This window comes from Cryptomeria japonica, chromosome 1 (genome assembly GCF_030272615.1).
Source record: "Cryptomeria japonica chromosome 1, Sugi_1.0, whole genome shotgun sequence".
Taxonomy (NCBI): domain Eukaryota; kingdom Viridiplantae; phylum Streptophyta; class Pinopsida; order Cupressales; family Cupressaceae; genus Cryptomeria; species Cryptomeria japonica.
The window spans coordinates 639957-661203 of NC_081405.1; the positions used below are offsets into that span (position 1 = coordinate 639957).

Genomic DNA, 21247 nt, shown 5'->3' on the forward strand with positions numbered 1-21247 from the left:
TATTACTTCGTTTCTTCACACCATTTCTTGCACATTAGATATGAAATGTGGTGTATAAATCTTTTTACTAAGCTCACAGCTTAGAATAATTTGTTTTTCTTAATGTAGGGAGTTGTTTTGATCTACAACCACTCCTTTTACAACAAGGCAATTGATATATCAATCAGTTGTAACAAAAAAATAATGTAGGCCATTGTTTTTTACTTGTGGCCATTAAACATCTTAAAGATACAAAAATAGTTATAAAAAAAAGAACCGCTATTCAACAAGACAAATAATACTAATGAGAAGCATTCATTTTATAAAATGCAATCCATGGAAATATCAGCATTTTAAAAAAATTTTACAAGCCATATTTAGAACTTCCTTGCTTGGCATTAATGCTGCTTCAAGAACTATTATTAACAATAGCAATGACAATAATTATTAGTAAATAGAATCAAATATTCATTCTCTTCACCCAAAAACTAAAATTATCTCTTATTTCGATTAAGTCTTATCTAGAGAAAGATTGTAAAAAGATGTGATGTGAAAATGAAGCACAAAGATGGCTATGACAGTACAGGAAAATGGCTAAAATATGGGATAAACGGGACATAAATAAACCTCATCACAGAGGCTGCTACAAAACCCATTGATAATCATTTTATTGCCACAGCTGGGACTTAGCATTTGTATGGTTGTTGATAGAAGAATGGTATTGCGGAAATCTATGATCTAAGATTCAGCAATATGAATTTGTATTGCCCCTTAAGGCATAGTATGCAGCCAAGAAGTAGAAATATCACAACAAAATATTTCATGGGTCCAATGATGTATGGTGGCCAAATAAATCAATGTATGTAGCCACAAATGCACATAGCAGCCCAAAAACAACCAATATAACATCATAAAAGTGTATGGTTGTTCCAAAAATGGTATGGCCTCTATAAAGATGGTATGACAACTTCAAAACAATAAAATAAGATCTAACTAGTCTAAACAACAGATAACTGATGATTTTACTTTTGTAATTTCACAAAATATAAATCTGAATTTGAAATCTTTAACCACGAGTAGAAACTTAAATTGCCATCTAAAATTTACTGCAATCTTCCAATGCCAATGCAATCCGTGGATGGAATCATCCAAAAGGACAAAAAGATATTTTTTGCCTCCAATACAAAATGGAAACCAAAAGGGCTTTTGTCTTGCAGACTGCCTACACCAAAGAATTTTCATCCTCAGGTGTTTAGATGAAGAATAATGCTCAAGGTTTGAAAAATAATTTGATAACAATAACAATGGATTACCTCTTCTGTGCTAAATTCTCCCCTTTATAATCACTTTTTACTTTGAAGTTCCTTTTCCTACCTTTTTAACAAATTATTTCAATAAGCGCACATTGATTAAAAAAAAAATACATTAGTTTTCCTTTCACAATGTTATAAAAGTAAAGTTATTGGGACAACTTAAAATATTATTATTGAATAATTATTTCTCTAATTTGATCCCTCAACCTACAAAAAATAAGAAACAGGCTATGCATCTCTCAATTAATTTAATTTTGAAAAGGGGACATGACAAGTGTGATTTTCTTTTTTGATCATATAGTTAGATTTCAGTGTAACATGATGCTCTACTTGTGTTTGTGGCAGTTGCAAAATTAGCGAAAATCGATACAAACTTATAGGTAAAACAAAGAAAGTTGATGGGATTGCTTAGTAGCTTTCCTTAATTAGATCCCTATTTGATTTTTTTACAACCCTACTATAAAGTGTGGATAGTAGACAAAGTGCTTTGTCCTAGGTAAACAATTATAGTTGTAAAAACTACAAAAAAACTAAGTTACCGGTACGTCCTTTTTTCTGCCGATTCCAGGTACGTTACGTTTCTGAAACTGAATCGTGCTGGAATTCCCGTGGAATCGGACAAGGTTCCTTCATTTGTCCCTTGAAATACATCCACTTTTTCAACCAAGAATCCGGACGAATTTAAGATGACGTGGTGATTTTGTCACGGTTTTTTTTTTACGAATCGACGTCAAACACGGATTTTGTGGGTTTTTTTTACTTTTTCTTTGAAAACGGGTCTAATACGGGTGTAAACCCTAACGCGAAAAGCCAAACGTTTTTTCGTGTGCGGCAGAGGAAGAGCTCAACACGACACACGGTGCAAGAACTCAAAACGATGAAGTAGGCAGGAGAAGCTCGACTGCAGCTCACAACAGGTCACGGCAGGTCACGGCAACTCAATGGGTCATGACAACTCGACGCAGGCAAGATGAGCTCGACGGGTCATGGCAGAGCTCGAGGAAGTTTTTGTTCTTAAATTTTGTTATAAAGTATAGTTTTAGACTTTGTCTTTAGGATTTTCATTTATATTTATTTTTTTATTTGTTTGTTTATTTTATTTATAATTTATTTATAATAAGTTTAGATTTTTATTTTAGGTTTATTGTTTATTTGTTTGTTAAATGTTTAGGAAGTTAAGAATTTAATTTTAATTTTTGAAATATAATTTTATTATTTAATGATTTATATTTGTATAGTAATAGATGTTAAAAGTCAAATATTTAAATTTAATATATTTCAATATATTTACTTAATGATTATGAATAATTACATTTTCACTTTATATTAAATTTAAATATTTGACTTTTAACATCTATTACTATACAAATATAAATCGTTAAATAATAATTAATAAATAATAAAATTATATATATTTAATTAATGATTATGAATAATTACATTTTCACTTTAAATTAAATTTAAATATTTAACATCTATAGTTTATTGTTTAATGTTAAATTTTAATTAAAAAAAATTAATCTGTTGTAGATAGCATAATGGCAATGTCTGCGATCTCTATTACTTATTAGACTGCATATATGTATATATTTATGAATTTTACATTTTTTTGTACAGACGTACCCAGCCCCCCCCCCAAAAAAATTGTCGTACCAGCGTACCATACCCACGCACGCGTACCCGTACCCGTACCGGCAACTTAGCAAAAAACCTACAATTTGTCTAGTGCCTGGTGTATGGAATGAGTAGACAATAATGAAAGAAGTATAGATGCCAAAGGGTACAAGGTAAAGCTATAATTTTTAATTCTAGGAAGTGGCTACCATAGTAGCAAAGGAAGAAGGTGGGTTTAATGGAATTTAGAGGAATTATAGAGGTAGTAAAATAAATGAAAAGGCAATAGAAAAAGTATTCATCGTAGTTGGATTGCAAGGTTTCAACTTCAAGAGACTTCAAAATCTTGAGAATGGCTTCCAAGTATGCTTCTTCAAGCTTACAGAGAAACTTCAAGAGCGGATAGAGCACAAGAAACTTCAAGAGCTAAGAGAAGAGTGATTTGATGACTCAAAAGACAGCAAGAAGTGATTAATAGAGGGTTGAATTCATCAAAATTAGAAGGTGTCATAGACGGCAATTGCATTAGCATACAAGTGGAGATGGGCTTAGGAAAACTCAGAAAGATTATTAGAAACAAAAAAATAGTTTCTTAGCATTTGAACCACTAGGAGAAAGGCTAAGGAAATGGCTAAAATGAAACCTAGACATGCTACAGACATGGATACCAAAATGACTGCAATGCATAGAGTAGAATTTGCAAAGTAGGCAATTTCTGACACTGCTCCATGAACACACAGTCTAGTGATATTTCTTGGTGATATTAAGAATAGACCTTCTCTTTATTTTTTTTGTGATGGCGTTTCTCTATGTGGGATGCTAGGTCTACAGCTTCAAAGTTCAAACAGCACAGTAAACATCTCAGACTCTGGATATCATAGGAATGCAAACACCTTAGGGGAAAGGACTTACAAAAAAAATTACATAATTCTATTGTCCTTTCATATCACTTTCAATCTTATTGGATGAATGTTAAGCTAAATCCTTGCTAAATAATACTGATGCATATTATCTTTTGAGTTAACTAATATTAGCATGTTGCTCACATCAGCATTTTCTTTTACAGATTTACACCCTAACACATCTTATACCCGTGTGGTTCACATTGATACATATGCGGCAATGAATGGAATTTCTCGGTTCTGTGAAAAGGAATTTCCTTGGAGGTATGCCATGCTTTTTTACTGGCATGTACTTCTGATTAACATGCAATTTGCTAACGAAGTTAAAACATATTATGTACATAATCTGTGACTTTGAAGTTTGAAGTGTACATATCGATGATGAACAGCTGATCATTGACATTTCCTGTTATCTTTTTCTTTCCTGCTATGATTGGCTTTTCTCTTATAGATGACTAGAGTTTATTGTCTCAAATATTTTGGATAACTGCAGATATTCCAAGGAAGAGGATCTTTCTTTTGAAGAAATTATTGGTAGAAATTTTACATATCTCATCACGTAAGCTCACATTACCCAAACTCAGAATTCACAAGCTTGTAAATATTTTTATATTTCATTCACATCTTATGTCCTTTTGTTTGTCTGTGACTTTCATAGTTGAGATAAAGCTGCTACTGTTGATTGATTTTGTACTGGTAACAGAACCATTGTTAGCTAATTCCTTAGCGGATATTCAAAGGACATATTAAGGTTGTAGTCTAGATTATAGAACAGAAATATACACATATTTATGCTCAACACTTGAAGTCATAACTCCTGAAGGAAATAACAGAATAACAATTTGTAAACTTAAGCATTATGAATATAACTTTTCTGAAGAGAATGTCACATGGAATGAAATGAATAACATACTCTCAAACACAAATATGATCAGACACAATTTCAGAGCTTCTTGTACTGTAGATTGGCAATCGCTTATTTCCTATTTCTCATTTCATTCCATGTGACCCTACTATTTCCTAGCCAAGTTGTATTGTCTTGTCTTGTGTTTTAATTGTTATTGCTGGCCACATCATTCTGAAGACAGCCATAAATCCACAAAGGCTTAATATTATATATTTGGGCAAGCTATTCTTTTTAGAGTATATATTATTTTTCATTTTGGGGTGGTGTCGTACCAAACCAAGACTAAAGGAATATTGAAATTTTTTGTCCTGACCTGTCGTATACATTGTTGAAGTTATATCTTTGTGTGAGGTACCATTCTCATTGCAAACGGGGGAATACTCTTTTAAAAATGTATTAATTTTATTTGTATTTGCTAAGTTGTCATACCACTTGTGATTGTTATCGTATCAAATATCTTATGGATCACAGCCTATAAAGTTTATGAACTTCATTCCCTACCTGCTGTACTCATCCAAAAGGGAGTTAAAAATATTTTCGTGGCTGTCATACCAAATAGGGAACAAGCTGTATAATTTTAGAAGCCTCATTTAGTAGCTGCTGAAATATATTAAGGGAATCTTAGCCTTCAAGGATTAAATAATCTTTTTCAAGCTGCCATTGAAGGACACACTAATACACTAAGAGGGCGGGGGTGAACCAATATATGCAAATTTCATCTTGATTGAACATAAATTATCATTAATAACTTCACTAACCATCACATCCGGATTTATCATTAGAAGCAACTACTAGTAGCTTATCAAATAATGAGCACAAGTACACATTCAATCATATGAAGACCAAATTTACATGGAAACCTAGAAGGGAAAAATCATGGTGAGAATAGTTGCTTTGATCTACTACCCAAATTCAGCCTCACAAAAGCAGAAATATAATAAGGAATTTACAATATGAAGTAGGCACCAACTTCTTGGAGACACCAATGCCCAATTACATTTTTAGGCACCAACCTATAGGAGACACTAATCCCTGAAAAATTAATTGCTCAAATAATCCATGTATTAACAAAGGAGACGAAGGCACTTGGCGACTTTGCTCAACAAGTCTAGTTTCTTGTTCGTGACTAGTTCTAACTCTAGGACCACGGAACCCCCAGGTTCCCAAGTCATCGCAACTCTTGCAACTCCGGAAGTCTGGAACCCCCAGGTTCCAAAGTGCCTAAGTTTGGAACCCCAAGGTTCCAAAGTCTCTGCTCACAAGTCCACTGCTTTTCACGACTTGTTGTTGATTTCATGCCCAAAATTCATACAAGGGTGTCTTCTAGAGGTAGTTTCCAGTTCGAAGAACTCTCATCTTCAGGCACTAGAAGATGTAGAGGTAGACCTTCATTATCACCAGTTAGGGAGGTTAGGGTTGTAAACACTTCATCTCCCAGGTCTCAGTCTACCCCTCCATTTACAAGACCATTACTGTCAAGGGCTCCCACCACTCATATCAATAGACCATTGTTTCACATGGCAATAAATCAGGTTTTTGTTACCTTCAATGGGGGAGTCCCCTTATTTTGACTCAATGGAATGATATACTAGTGGCTGCGTTAAAGAGTATACCATACTTCACTGGTGAAACAACTACTACCCCAATTGAGCACATTTAGGACATTGCAAACATCTGCTCCATCCATAATATCACTCAAGATGATGTTGTTGTCAGACTCTTAGCCACATCTTTGAAAGGCAAAGCTTTGCAGTGGTATAGAGGATTGTCGCCTAGCTCCATTCACAATTGGGATGAATTGGGGGAGAGGTTGTGCAACCATTTCGAAGACAAAAGTGATCACCTATCACTTGTGGAGCAGTTGACTACGATCAAGAGGGCACCTCATGAGTTCATGGGAGATTTCAATTTCAGGTTCCATAAGACATGGAATAGAATTCCTGCTCTAGTGAAGCCATCTCCAAATCATGCCTCCTTGTATTATCTTAGACCTCTCAACAACGATATAGTTGTCATGGTACAATCAATGGGTGGAACCTCTTTACCGAGTGCATATGACATAGCCATAAGGGCAGAAAACTGTTTGATTCAGGCTGGGAAGATAGCTCCAAGGCCTCCAATGCCTCTCTTCCCAGAAGCTCCTACTCAACAACCCACCTTGGCTCCTATCCCCATGGCACCCGCAGGACAATCATCCACACCCTCCAATGAGCTCCATGAGGTCAAGGCTTTATCGCAAAATTTTAGCAATGAGTTGGTGACACTAAAGAGGCAACAAGCTCAGCATAGCAGACCTTATCAGGCACAAAATCAGAACTATCAGCAGAATAGGCCACCCTTTCAAGGGCAAAACCAATGGAGCAACGCCAGGCCTTTGAATAGTGTGAACCCCACAGTTGCAAGCAACTCAAAAGCGATAGTTCCAATGCAAAATAACCTCGCTCGAGAGAAGGATTGGTGTCAACCATGCAATCAGCCACACAACCAAGGTGCATGCCAAAATGGAGGGTTTGTCCAAGCCTTAGTGATGCAGGTTGAGCCGACCACTTCTGGCCAACAGTATGACCCAAATCAGCCTAGTGTGAGCACTCAGGCTTACTTGCAAGGGGATTCTACCTTTGTCAATTGGCAGGAGGCAGAATTCTGTGGTTTGAACCAAACAAATGGTGAGTCTATGCTACAATATACAAGGTCAAAGAAGAGAGCTATGGAGGCTGCCTCACCTTCAACATCAGCCCAAGCTCCAATGCCCAATTTACTTGTCCAGGAGACAAGCCAAAATACCATGCAAGGGAGCAAGAGGCGGGAAGAGGCCCAAGTCATCCAAAGAGCAAAGGTAGACCTCATAGCCTCAAAGGGGCCTCTAAAATCAGCTGGTGTTCCTTTCAACATAGTTGATCAGATGAAGAAGGCCAACCTCAATGTCACTATGTGGGTGGCCCTTTCCATCCCATCTCAAAGGGATTTGCTTAAGGAGGCACTAAAGGACGTCGACCAGTCAGGTGACAAGGCAGCAGCCAGTGGAAAGGCAGTCTCCACCAGTTTGGTGCAACCCAAGGAGGAAGAAGATTCAAGCAAGGTCAGCAAGCCTCCCCCCTTCTATCTCTCCTTAATCATAGGAGATAACTTGGTTCACAACTGCATGATAGATTTAGGAGCTAGTAGCTCAGTCATGCCTAAGAAGGTAGTTGATCTTCTTGGCATGGAATATGAACCTGTGACTAAAGGGGTGGTCCAATTGGATGGCACTTCTATTAAAATAGTAGGGGTTGTTAAAAATTTGAAGTTAACCTTGCATGCATGCCTTGGTTGCACTATCCTGCAAGACGTATCAATCATCGACCTCCCTGCCTTCTTTGCAATCTGCCTGTCTAGAGACTTCACCACCAAGATAGGTGGATACTTGTCTTTTGATTGGTGCCACATGCTATTTCGAACAAGGTATGGTACCAAGGTTACCATAAGGGCAGAGCCCATTGCGCAAAACCACATTGAGCCCTACACCCCCAGCCCTATAAACATGAATTGCACTTTGCATGAAGAGGGGGAGGAGTGTACTGTCTGTGAGCCTGCTACTCTTTTGCAAGAGGTCCCTGATTGTTTGCTGGACAAATGGGCCAATGCTTTTCAGTTTGATCCATTAGCTGAGACTGAAGAGACTGGGCTTGGCACCTATTGTATCCATGAAGAGGATACTCCTATCCCTAACCTCATCAAAACACAAGGAGACTCAAAGGTGTTATGGAGCATGTTTTTTGATGGTTCAAGAAACAAGAATGGTGCAGGTGCCGGTGTGATGCTTGTTTCTCCTGTGCAAGAGAAATATTTCTTCTCTTTTAGGCTTCAGTTTGGTTGCACCAACAATGTCGCCAAGTATGAAGCCTTGATCCAAAGTCTCCAACCTGCACAAAGCAGAAAGATTAGATCTTTGCTTGTATTTGGAGATAGTGAGTTGGTTGTTAACCACATCTGAGCTCAAAGTATAACAAAGAACAACCTACTCAAATCATACAAACATAGGGTTTGGGATTTGATTGAAGGATTCAAAGCCTTCAATATCCAGAGCATTCCTAGAGGTCAGAACAAGCATGCTGATAGGCTTGCAGCGGTTGGTGCTCAATTCTACATACCAACGCATGTTGCAAGTGAGAAGGAACAACACATCAGGCTTGTTGTGAGGCCTGCTGTCCCAGACAATCAGGTAAATTGGCAAGTGTTCGACAGTGATCAGTAGATTGTCAACTTTTTGCAAAATGAAGCAGAATTTTCTGCTAAAAATCAGTCTAAGCGGCAAGACCAGTATGGAGATCAAATCATGCAGCTCAACTCCAACAAGTTGCCTAAAGGTCTAGTTACCTTGGAACGTATTTTCAACTCGGATGATCGGTTGAAGAAGAAGATGAACCTGGCTGCAAAGAGGGGGGATTACAAGCCAGTTGTTGTTGCCGAAGGTAGGTCTCTAAACTTGGGCAAGGTGTGTTCCTCAACTGAACAAGAGGCCTTTGTTGAGCTTTGCCAAAAATACTATGGCATAGTTGCTTGGACCTATGAAGATTTGAAGGGCTTTGACCCTAGCTTAGCCCAGCATACTATAGAGCTAAACCCGGATGCAAAGCCAGTTAGATAAAAGCAAAGGCCAATAAACCCCAAGATTGAGCCACTAATGAGGAAGGAGTTGACCAAGCTCATAGAAGCCAATATCATCTTCCCTATCAAGCACTCCTCCTGGGTGGCCAACCTTGTCCCTGTAAGAAAGAAGAATGGGGAAATCAGACTATGTGTAGACTTTAGGGATCTCAATAGAGCCTCCCTCAAGGATCACTATCCCCTTCCCTCTGTGGAGCAGATTCTCCAAAAGGTCAGTGGCTCGGAAAGATTTTCATTCTTGGATGGGTATTCGGGCTACAATCAAATCTTGGTCCAAGAATCAGGCCAATACAAGACTGCATTTACTACTAAGTGGGGTACCTATGCTTATTGCAAAATGCCCTTTGGGCTAACCAATGCAGGTGCCACGTTTCAAAGAGCAATGGACATGGCTTTCAAGGGTGTATTAGCAAAATTTTGTGCTTATATACCTTGATGACATAACTGTTTATTCAAAGCATGTAGCTGACCATCTTGGTCATCTTGAGCAAGTGTTCATGAAATGCAAGGAGTATGGTGTGTCCTTGAACCCTAGCAAGTGTGTATTTGCTACTGATCAAGGAAGGTTGCTAGGATAGATTGTATCCAAGGAGGGCTTGACCATTGATCCAGAGCAAGTGGAGCCTATTCTTTCTCTTCCACTCCCCAGTCACAAGAAAGGATTGCAAAGTTTCCTTGGTAGAATCAACTTTGTGAGGAGGTTCATCCCCAACCTTGCCACCATGGTAAAACCCCTCACTTCCATGTTGAAGAAAAACTTGGTTTTCAGTTGGACCAAGGAGGGGAGGGCCGGTTTTGAAGAGATCAAACAAGCAATTGCTCAGGCCCCTACCCTTGTCAATCCTAACTATGAAAGGGATTTTATCCTCTATACCTTCGGAGGAGAATCAAGCATCTCAACTGTCCTAACACAACTGGACAATGATAATTTGGAGCAACCTATTGCTTTCTTTAGTGAGGGGCTAAAGGACTATGAGCTTAAGTATAGCAACATCAACATCAAGATCAAGATCACCAAGCTTGTAAGAGGCAAGGGCCTATGTGAACAACTTGTCACATCTTCTAAGACTACTTCAGAGGTCACCCTTGTGTTACAAGAGGATCAACCAACTAGCAACGACACTCAATTCAGTTGGGTAAGTGACATGACCACCTTCTTAATGGAAGGTAGATACCCCCAAGGTCTGGACAGGACCAAAAGAAGGCATTTTGGGTTGCAGTCCATTCCCTATGTCTTAGTGAATGGCACTCTTTTTCGAAGAGACTCTAATGGAGTCTTACTAAGATGTATCAAACAAAACCAAGTCAGCAAATTGTTAGAGGAATTTCATGATGGCTCTTCAGGGGGCCACTTCTCTGCAAGGATTACGACTATCAAAATAATGAGGGTTGGTTATTACTGGCCATCCTTATTCAGTGACTCACATAGATGGGTGAAGAATTGCAAGAAATGTGCTCTCTTCTCTGGAAAGCAAAGACTATCTTCCCTACCTCTTCACCTCGTCCAAGTAGATCAACCATTCGCACAATGGGGTTTAGATTTCATTGGCATGATAAATCCACCTTCTAGTGCTGGCCATAAGTGGATCTTGGCCGCAACAGATTACTTCACTAGGTGGACAGAGGCAATTGCATTGAGGGATGCCATTGAGACCTCAGTGTTGGAATTCCTTGATGGAATTGTGACAAGATTCGGTGTCCCCTCCACCATCATATCAGACAATGCTAGGGCATTCGTTGGAACCCAAAGTAGTTCTTGGTTAATTAAGCATGATGTATACTTGAAGACGTCATCCAACTATTACCCTCAGGGTAATGGCTTAGCTGAATCTTCCAACAAGAACCTCATCAGGATAATTAAAAGGACGATTGAAAACTGTGATGTTCCCCAAATCACAAAATAAACCATGAAAATAAAGATAGCACGATATTAATTATTTTAATATTAATATTCCAATCTGGAATTAATATAAATAATTAATATAATGTTAACGTTCCTTGAATAAAGTTGGTTCGTAAAACTACTTTCATAGGTGAATAAATGGAAGAAGAAGATATAGAGACTTTCATTCCTGTGTGGTGGAATACCAACGGAATTAATCCTCCTTTTGTCGGTGAAGATTGACCTAGTGGTGGGAACATGATAGCAAAAACAGAGATGTGGCAACGTGAAACTGGAGGGAAATCGTGTTGATATCTGCGTGGAATGCCGTGAAACCAAAACGCTTCTTTATATTTCTCATACTTGTATCGGGGGTGAACTTCTGACGAAGTGACCAGACACTTTCATATTCTTATTGCTTGTATCGGGGGGGAGGTAGTCAGAGTGACAATACAACCCGAACATTGCATATCGCTTGACCAGCAGGCCCGATATTGGGCTATATTCCCTACCGCGTGGTAGTGCATAATGCACAGTGGTTCTGACGGGAATACAAATCGTGATTCTAATGTGTAGCAGATCAGTTGCAATAGAATCTGGGTGGTGGAACGTCGGCATCCTTAGAAGATTAGCGGGGGTAGAGTTCGGTTGGTGAAACAACGATATGCACAGATAACAATCAATGGACATACGGAGACTTTCTGGAGGACTACCGTGATGATCTTTGGGACTGTCAACCCAGCGAATTAACAGGTGCACCATGGACATTTAATTATTTTATATTGATTGTGTACAATGTCTGTTCAGTCAATAGTGTAATGATCAATAAGACACGAAAGTTAAAGCTGGATTGTATGATATTTATTGATGAATGAAATTCTATAAATAACTGGCTAAGTTAAACCATACACCGCTACATAGTTTGGTCATAAACAATTCATTACAATCTGCCCTCAGTAATTACAATCAGTCCCCAATAAGGAATTTTACAGTGGTATCAGAGCTTTTGCATGCTGCCAGCTTGTAGGGAATTGAAATTTCATGAAAATTTAATGCACAATTGAGTATGCACCAAGGAAATTATAATTTCCGAAGTACTAGGGCCCGTTAGAACAGATTTCCAAACTCTCCTTTAGCACAAAATAGTTCATCTATTCCATTTGAAATTGAGGATAGCCACACAGAAACTGACGAGGAACTTATCTTTGAAACCAACATGGGAGACCCAGATAACAATAGGGATCTATTGGCTGCGCTAATCAGAAGTCAGCAAGATATACAAGATAACGTTAACAGAATGACCAACTTGATGACCCAGTTTATGGCTAATAATATAAATCAGCACCAAAATAATGGAAGGTAGAATAATCAACATCAAAATAATGGGGGAAACAATGGGGGTAGAGATGAACAGTTAGTTAATAATCAGCCAGAAAGAACAGGAACAGCTAGACCATTCATGCCTATATTTACTGCTAGAAACCAGCCACCTGAAAATGAACCTACAATAAGAGAAATACAGGAAGAAATACATCAGGACTGGTTAGGCTCCGATGAAGAATTCAGATCATCAATGACATTTAGAGAATATTTAAATGTCAGAATGAAACATAGGCCAAGAGGACAGCGAGGAAATAACAGTGAATTACAAAGAAAAATTGGGAAAATGTCCATTCCTTATTTTGATGGTTCAGGTAAGACAACTGCTCGGGCTTGGGTGCAAAAATTAGATACATACTTCCAATTAAATCCTATGTTGGAAGAAGAGGCAATTAAATATGTTGCATTACATCTTGATGGTGTAACACATGAATGGTGGCATCATGGACAAATAACCTTGGGTCATAATTTGATAGGCACTTATGTTGAGTTCATTGAGAAACTTATTGATAGGTTTGATTCTAAAGATCTTGAATTACATCTTAAGGATTTGACTCAGCTTAAGCAAACTGGAACTGTTGAACAATATATTTCTAAATTTGAAAAATTGGCTGTCTTAGTTACTGAAATTTCAAAAAGACACAAGATTGTGATATTTATAGATGGATTGTCTGATTCCCTCAAAGGGTGGGTTAAGTCCTTAAACCCCCTTCCTTTACAAACAGTTGTCAAAAGAGCAAGACAATTGGAACCATCTTCAAAAGGAAAAAAATTTAACAAAGGACCACCTCCTAAACTGGAAACAGACAAACAACCTTTCAACAAAGATAATTTCCCTAAAAACAGGCTAGATAAAGAGGAAAGAGAAGAGCTCAGAAGGAAAAAACTATGTTTCAGTTGTAGGGAAGCATGGCAGCTTGGACACAGATGTTTAGGGAAGGGGAAAATTCATTATATTGAGGTTATGTCTGACAGTGAGGATGAAGAGAATGTTGATCCTAACATAGAATGAACACCTTAGAACACTGAGTTAGAAATAGGTACCAAACAAGGAGAAGGAGTAATAACATCCATGACAGGAACCCCACATTATAATATTTTCAGAGTTAGAGGAGTTTTGAATGGACAGTGTGTAATTGTTATGCTTGATAGTGGTTCTACACATAATTTTATAGATGTAGCACTTGTGGAAAGGCGTGGCTTGCAGACTGAAAAACATGAGGGATTTGATGTTAGAGTAGCAGGAGGAACTAATTTATCTAGCATTCATAAAGTTCCTAAATTGAATATTACTCTTGGCAATTACACTATTACTGATGATTTTTATGTGATTAATTTGGCTGACACTAATGTTGTTTTGGGCATACAGTGGATGGAGACATTAGATGAATATACACAGAGTTTTAAAAGAATGGAATTCTCTTTTAAAATTGATGATCAGAAGGTAGCCCTTCATGGTATGTCTAACAGTGGTCCCAGGATCATCAGTGCTAAAAGAATGGAGGCTATTTTCAGACATGGAGATGTGGCGTGGTTAGCACAATGTTTAATCTCCAACAAGGTATCGGGCTTTGAATCCAAATCTTATCAGAATGATTTGTTAACAGTATTAGATTCACATCATTTGGTTTTCAGTGATATTCCTCTAGGAGTCCCACCTGATAGAGGATTTGAACATACTATTGAATTAGAAGAGAATGCTAAACCAGTTATCACTACTCCTTATAGACACCCTAAAACATTCAAGGATGAAATAGAAAAAGCAATTAAAGAATTATTGGATATGGGACACATCAGACCTAGTTCTAGTCCTTTTGCATCATCTGTAGTGTTGGTCAAAAAGAAGGATGGAACTCTTCGAATGTGTATTGATTACAGAGCTCTTAACAAGAAAACAATAAAAAACAGGTATCCAATTCCTTGAATTGATGAATTATTAGATGAATTGCATGGTGCTATTTATTTTTCTAAAATTGATTTGAGATCAGGGTATCATCAGATTAAGTTAAGAGAACAAGACATTCATAAAACTGCTTTCCGCTATCATTATGGTCATTATGAATTCTTGGTTATGCCGTTTGGTCTAACAAATGCTCCGACAACATTTCAGTCCTGTATGAATCATATTTTTAACAAATAGTTAAGGAAATTTTTGCTAGTATTCTTAGATGATATATTGATTTATAGCAAAACTTGGGAAGAGCATTTGAAACATATTGATATAGTCCTTGGTATTATGGAATCACAATCACTGTATGCAAAGGCATCTAAATGTGAATTCAGAATGTCAAAAATTTTGTATTTAGGGCATATGATCAGTGCAACAGGGGTACAAGTTCATCAAGAAAAGATAAGAGCTATTTTGGATTGGCCACCACCACAGAACCTTACAGAAATAAGGGGATTCTTTGGTTTATGCAGTTATTACAGGAGGTTTGTCAAAGGTTTTTCACAGCTTGGGGCACCCTTGACAGATCTTACCAAAAAGGGGGCATTCAGATGGACTGAGGAAGCTCAACAGGTATTTGAGAAACTTAAAGAGGTAATGAGTTCTTGTCCAGTACTTGCTCTTCCAGATTTTGATCAGCCTTTTGTGTTGGAATGTGATGCTTCTGGTGATGGGATAGGGGCAGTTTTAATGCAAAACAAACATCCTATAGTTTATGAAAGCAAGAAACTTAATAAACTTGAGAAATTCTATTCTATCTATGATAAAGAAATGTTGACAATCATGCATGCATTGACAAAATTTAGACAGTATTTGGTTGGTAGCAGATTTGTGGTGAAAACTGACCATAACAGTATGAGATATTTCTTGGGACAAAAAGATTTAAATGATAGGCAACAGAAGTGGATTAGCAAGATCCAAGCTTATGATTTTGAGATTGAATATGTTAAGGGTAAAAATAATGTTGTTGCAGACGCTCTATCTAGAAGGCTTAAAATCAATGCATACTGGTAGAATACTCTAAGGATTCTTTTGCTTGTGATTTGCTAGATGGTAATACACAAGATGATAAATATAAGGTTGTAAATGATATCATCTATTACAAAGACAAAATTTATTTGATTCCAGGATCGAAATTGAAAGAGAAAATCCTCCAATCAGTGCACGATGTTCCCTTAGCAGGACATCCCGGCTACTTCAAAACTTACCTGCGAATAAGAGAAAGATTCACCTGGAAAGGACTTAAGAATGATGTCCTTCGTTATGTTAAAGAATGCATCACTTGTCAACAAAATAAAGCAGAGCATACTTATCATGCGGGTCTATTGCAGCCTTTGCCTATACCGGAATAGAAATGGGAAAGTATATCTATGGATTTCATTACAGGGTTACCATGATCTCAAGGTGAAGATTGGATTTTTGTGGTGATTGATAGATTAACTAAATTTGCCCACTTCTTATCCATCACTACAAAATTTATAGTTGTTCAGCTCGCAGAATTGTTCTTTCATGAGGTGTTCCGTTTACATGGTTTACCAAAAAATATCGTCAGTGACCGAGATAGCAGGTTTTTGAGTATATTTTGGGGGGAACTTTTCAGATTGATAGGTACCGAATTAAATCACAACACGAGTTATCATCCACAAACAGATGGACAGACAGAAATAGTGAACAAGTGGATTGAGGGTTGCCTTCGTAATTATGTGTCTGGTCATCAGAAAGCATGGGTTTGTTGGCTATATTTGGGTGAATACTGCTATAACACTACTTATCATATATCTATCAGTATGACTCCTTTCAAAGCACTATATGGGTATGATGCACCTTCTTTTATTGATTTGGCTTTTGATCAGAGTAATGTTCCCAAATCTCATGACATGTTCCAGGAATGCCAAGATATATTGAAAGCACTTAAGGAAAATTTGCAATGTGCTTAGAATCAACAAAAAATTTATGTCGACAAGAAGCGTGTTGAACGTCACTTTGAAATTGGGGAATTAGTGTACCTCAAATTACAACCCTATAGGCAATCATCTCTCAAACGAAGCAGAGCAGAGAAATTGAAGCCTCGTTTTTATGGGCCATACCTAGTGATTCGAAAAATTGGCGCAATGGCATATGAATTGGATTTACCTGAAGAAAGTAGAATACATAATGTATTCCATGTATCTTGTCTCAAAAAAGCTTTGGGTCAGTAGGTGACAAGATCAGAGAACTTACCACCATTGAATGAAGAAAGGAAATTAGAGATGATACCCGAAATGATTTTGGAAACCCGAGACCGGCATTTGCGGAATAGGACAATCAGGGAATACCTCATTAAGTGGTGGAATTTACCATTGGATGATGCTACTTGGGAAAATGAGCAGATCCTTCAATATCCTGGATTGCAGTTGCTTGTGGGCAAGCAACATTGGGCAGGGGAGACTTGTAATGTTCCCCAAATCACAAAATAAACCATGAAAATAAAGATAGCATGATATTAATTATTTTTATATTAATATTCTAATCTGGAATTAATATAAATAATTAATATAATGTTAACATTCCTTGAATAAAGTTGGTTCGTAAAACTACTTTCATAGGTGAATAAATGGACATAGCGTGAGTTGTCGAAGGGGGGAAGAAGATACAGAGACTTCCATTCCTGTGTGGTGGAATACCAACGGAATTCAATCCTCCTTTCGTCGGTGAAGACTGACCTAGTGGTGGGAACATGATAGCAAAAACAAAGATGTGGCAACGTGAAACTGGAGGGAAATCGTGTTGATATCTGCGTGGAATGTCGTGAAACCAGAACGCTTCTTTATATTTCTCATACTTGTATCGGGGGTGAACTTCTGACGAAGTGACCAAACACTTTCGTATTCTTATTGCTTGTATCGGGGAGGAGGTAGTCAGAGTGACAATACGACCCGAACATTGCATATCACATGACCAGCAAGCCCAATATCGGTTTATATTCCCTACCGCGTGGTAGTGCATAACGCACAGTGGTTTTGATGAGAATATGGATCGTGGTTCTAATGTGTAGCAGATCAGTAGCAATAGAATCCGGGTAGTGGAACATTGGCATCCTCAGAAGATCAGTGGAGGTAGAGTTCGGGTGGTGAAACAACGGTATGCACAGATAACAATCAATGGACATACGGAGACTTTCTGGAGGACTGCCGTGATGATCTTTGGCACTGTCAACCCAATGAATTAGCAAGTGCACCATGGACATTTAATTATTTTATATTGATTGTGTACAATGTCTGTTCAGTCAATAGTGTAATGATCAATAAGACACGAAAGTTAAAGCTGGACTGTATGAGATTTATTGATGAATGAAATTCTATAAATAACTGGCTAAGTTAAACCATACATTGCTGCATAGTTTGGTCATAAACAATTCATTACAATCAGCCCTCAGTAATTACAGTCAGTCCCCAATAAGGAATTTTACAAAAACAATCAGAGGGTATGGCATACTAAGTTGAGGACAGCCTTATGGGCTAACAAGATCACACCCAAGAGGGCGATCGGTAACTCCCCTTTCATGTTGGTATATGGGAAGGAAGCAAGACTCCCAACTTCCCTGGAGTTACCCTCTCTCGAACTAGCACATCAGCTAGAATTGACAGAGAATGATGCCATGACAGTAAGGCTAGCTGAGTTAATGGAGCTGGAAGAGGTTAGAAGTCAGGCTATGCATACACTTGAGACTCATCAAGAACAGGTCAAGAAAGTTTTTGACAAAAAGGCGACTAATAGGGTCTTCAAAGAGGGAGATCTAGTTCTCAAGTGGGATGCAGACAGAGCCAAAGATGGGCGACACTCCAAATTTGATGCTATTTGGAGTGGTCCATATGTCATCACTAGTTGCAAAGAGGCCAATGCATTTCATCTCTCCAGGCTTGATGGCGGTTATCCCAATCCCAGTGAATGGGATTCATCTCAAGCCCTGCTTTTGAAGAGGGTGTTGATGATTATGTAAATATTAGACTAGAAGTTGTTTTACTTTCATAAGTGCTTGTGCACCTACCACATTTTCCTTAAGAGGGTGTGCGCTCTAGTTTCCAGTTTTCCTCCAAGTGATGGCGCACACATGTTTTGGGTCTTTTCAATGACTCAGTGCCCAATGGATGCTCAAGGCTTCTGGACTTCATGCTTAGCAGGCAAGCATCCTGCAGAATTTGCCAAAAATGTTGTCATTTTATGACACCTTTTGTCCATTAGTAAGAACCGATCAGAGATACAATCCATGGACCAGCGCGGCCCCAGTTGATCAAGGAGAAAAGCAGAAGAATTATGAGGTGAGAAGTGTTGTCTTGTTTGGAGGAAGTCCCTTCCCTTTGCTTCCCTTTACTTTCATGTTCCCCGGAACTCCGGAACCTTGAGGTTCCGAAGTTCCTTCTCTTTGCCTTCTCTTCTTTTCTTCTCCGGAACCCCGAGGTTCTGAAGTTCCCTCCTCGTCTTCTTCCCTTCCCTGGAACTCCGAAACCTCGAGGTTCCGAAGTTCCTTCCCTTTGCTGCCTCTCCTTCCCAGAACTCTAGAACCCCTAGGTTCCGAAGTTCCTCCCTTTCCTTCCCCCTCCTCTTTAGTTCTCCGGAACTCCGGAACCTCGAGGTTCCAAAGTTCCCTTTCCTTGCCTTCTTTGGAACTCCGGAACCCCGAGGTTCTAAAGTTCCTTTCTCTTAGCCCCTTTCTTTTCCCAGAACCCCAAGGTTCCAAAGTCCCTTTCTTGCTGCCTTTCCCTCTTCTTCCGAAGTTCCTTTCCCTTAGCCCCTTTCTTTTCCGGGAACTCCGAAACCTCGAGGTTCCGAAGTTCCTTCCCTCCTTGACTTTTTTCAGTTCCCCGAAACTCTAGAACCCCGAGGTTCCGAGGTTCCTTTGCTTGGTCTCCCCTTTTTCCTTTTGCTTAGTCTCTTCTTCCCTTTCCCAGAACTCCAGAACCCTGAAGTTCTCCTTCCCCTTCCCCGGAACTCCAGAACCCCAAGGTTCCGAAGTTCCTTCCTTGTCTTCCCCACTTCGGGAACCCAAGTTTCCGAAGTCCTCGGACTTCTTTCCGGCTTGCAACACTTCTAGATGGCGTGATCAACACTCAAAGCTTTAAATGCTCCGACGACTTTTGTGACTTGTGCACCTTCTTTTGTGGAGCCACAGGGGTGCATTTAATGATTTTGGGAGGATTTTCATCAAGAGAGGTATAGGGCCATGCTTGTTGTGGTAACTTATGTCATGTCTGCATGCTCTGACTTTGGAAGGTCAGTCAATCCACCCTTCTTAGGGTTGCATTTTCAGGGTATGGCTAGGTTGCTTGCATGTACAGAAAGTCAAGTGCATGCACTTCCCTGCACTCCCAGACTGACATTTTCTTGCACGCCCAAGGGTCATGATCACTCTTGTAACCAGTTTTCTATATAAAGGTTGTTAAGCCTCATTGTAAAGGGTTCTCTCCCTGCTGGCTTGATCTATTCTATGCTCTTTCACTTCTCTTGTATTTATCTTGCATTTTTGCAAGTGTAAGTTTGGCCATTGGCCTTATAATGAATTGAAATCACCATTCTTGCCTTCCTTCAACTTATGTATGTTGTGTATGTTTCCTTACCTTCATCATAGGTTTATGTTTTGTGGCTCTTCTCTCATATATGCTGTGTTAATTTATTTTTGAGAGATTTGTGGGAAACCTTCTCCCCTCTTGACATTTAGGGAATTCTAACCTCCATACATGCATTGGGGTCACTCATACAACTAAAGTTTGTGCATCTCCTGGGTATTTCAGTTGATTCTTTGTGTCATCTCGGGTAGGGAGAGAAACAATCTCTTCTTGGTGCATCACCTCCTTTTATTTTAAGCATTTCTCTCTTCCCTTTTCCTTTGCAAGTTGTTAGGATAGGCTTAGGAGTAAGTTTTGAAGTGTTGAGTTGGTTCGATACCTGCACCTAGATTGAGAAGGAAGCCAGCCTTCTCCGGAGATTCAACCCCCTTGCGCAAGGTCCCACACTTCGAAGTTGTTTCCATGTTTCACAAAGTTGTTGAATTGATAGCTCAGCAAGGGTGCAAGCTTTTGTGATAACAGGCACCTCAACATTTCCTCTCTCTCATAGTTGGCTCGAGAGAATTTGTTCGTAGACTTGCCTGAGACTCAGCAGCAGACACATGGTGCGTGTAGAGCTTGACAAGCAGGGAAGCAACATCGCACTCCATTTTCCGATGGACAAGCTTGGAGAGCATCCAAGGTATTACAACCGGTTCATGCAAATGTTTGTGGACCAATGAATACGGCATTGGTCCCTGGTGCCAAGCATTTTCTTATGTTCGTAGATGATTTTAGTAGAAAAAATGTGGGTGTTCTTTTTAAAAGAAAAATCATGTCTTTAATGTATTTCAGAATTTTAACGCATTAGTTGAAAAAGAGTCTGGTCATCAAATTGTAACTCTTAGGTCAGATAATGGGGGTGAGTTTTGTTCCACTAAATTCACTAGCTTCTATGCTCAAAACAGCATCAAGCATTAGTTGACCACAACTTATACCCCTCAACAAAATGGTGTTATTGAGCGAAGGAACCAAACCATAATAGAGATGGCTCGGTGCATGATTGAAAACAAGAATTTGCCTAAGAAGTTTTGGGCTGAAGCAATGTATACTGTTGTATACCTTCTAAATCAATCTCCCACACAGGTTGTTA

At 38.8% G+C, this 21247-nt stretch overlaps 1 protein-coding gene across 3 annotated transcripts in view; it reads left to right on the forward strand.

Moving 5' to 3' along the window:
- The window catches only part of LOC131036644 (dol-P-Man:Man(7)GlcNAc(2)-PP-Dol alpha-1,6-mannosyltransferase), a 229051-nt gene that overhangs the window by 201332 nt on the left and 6472 nt on the right, over positions 1-21247 (forward strand). For all 3 annotated transcript variants that reach the window (XR_009104127.2, XM_057968579.2, XM_057968580.2), the window contains 2 exons: positions 3973-4072; positions 4302-4367. Coding sequence is in view for 2 of the 3 variants with exons in the window: in XM_057968579.2 (XP_057824562.1) it covers positions 3973-4072; positions 4302-4367 (166 nt within the window). In the remaining variant the exon portion in view is untranslated. The remainder of the gene's footprint in view (positions 1-3972; positions 4073-4301; positions 4368-21247) is intronic.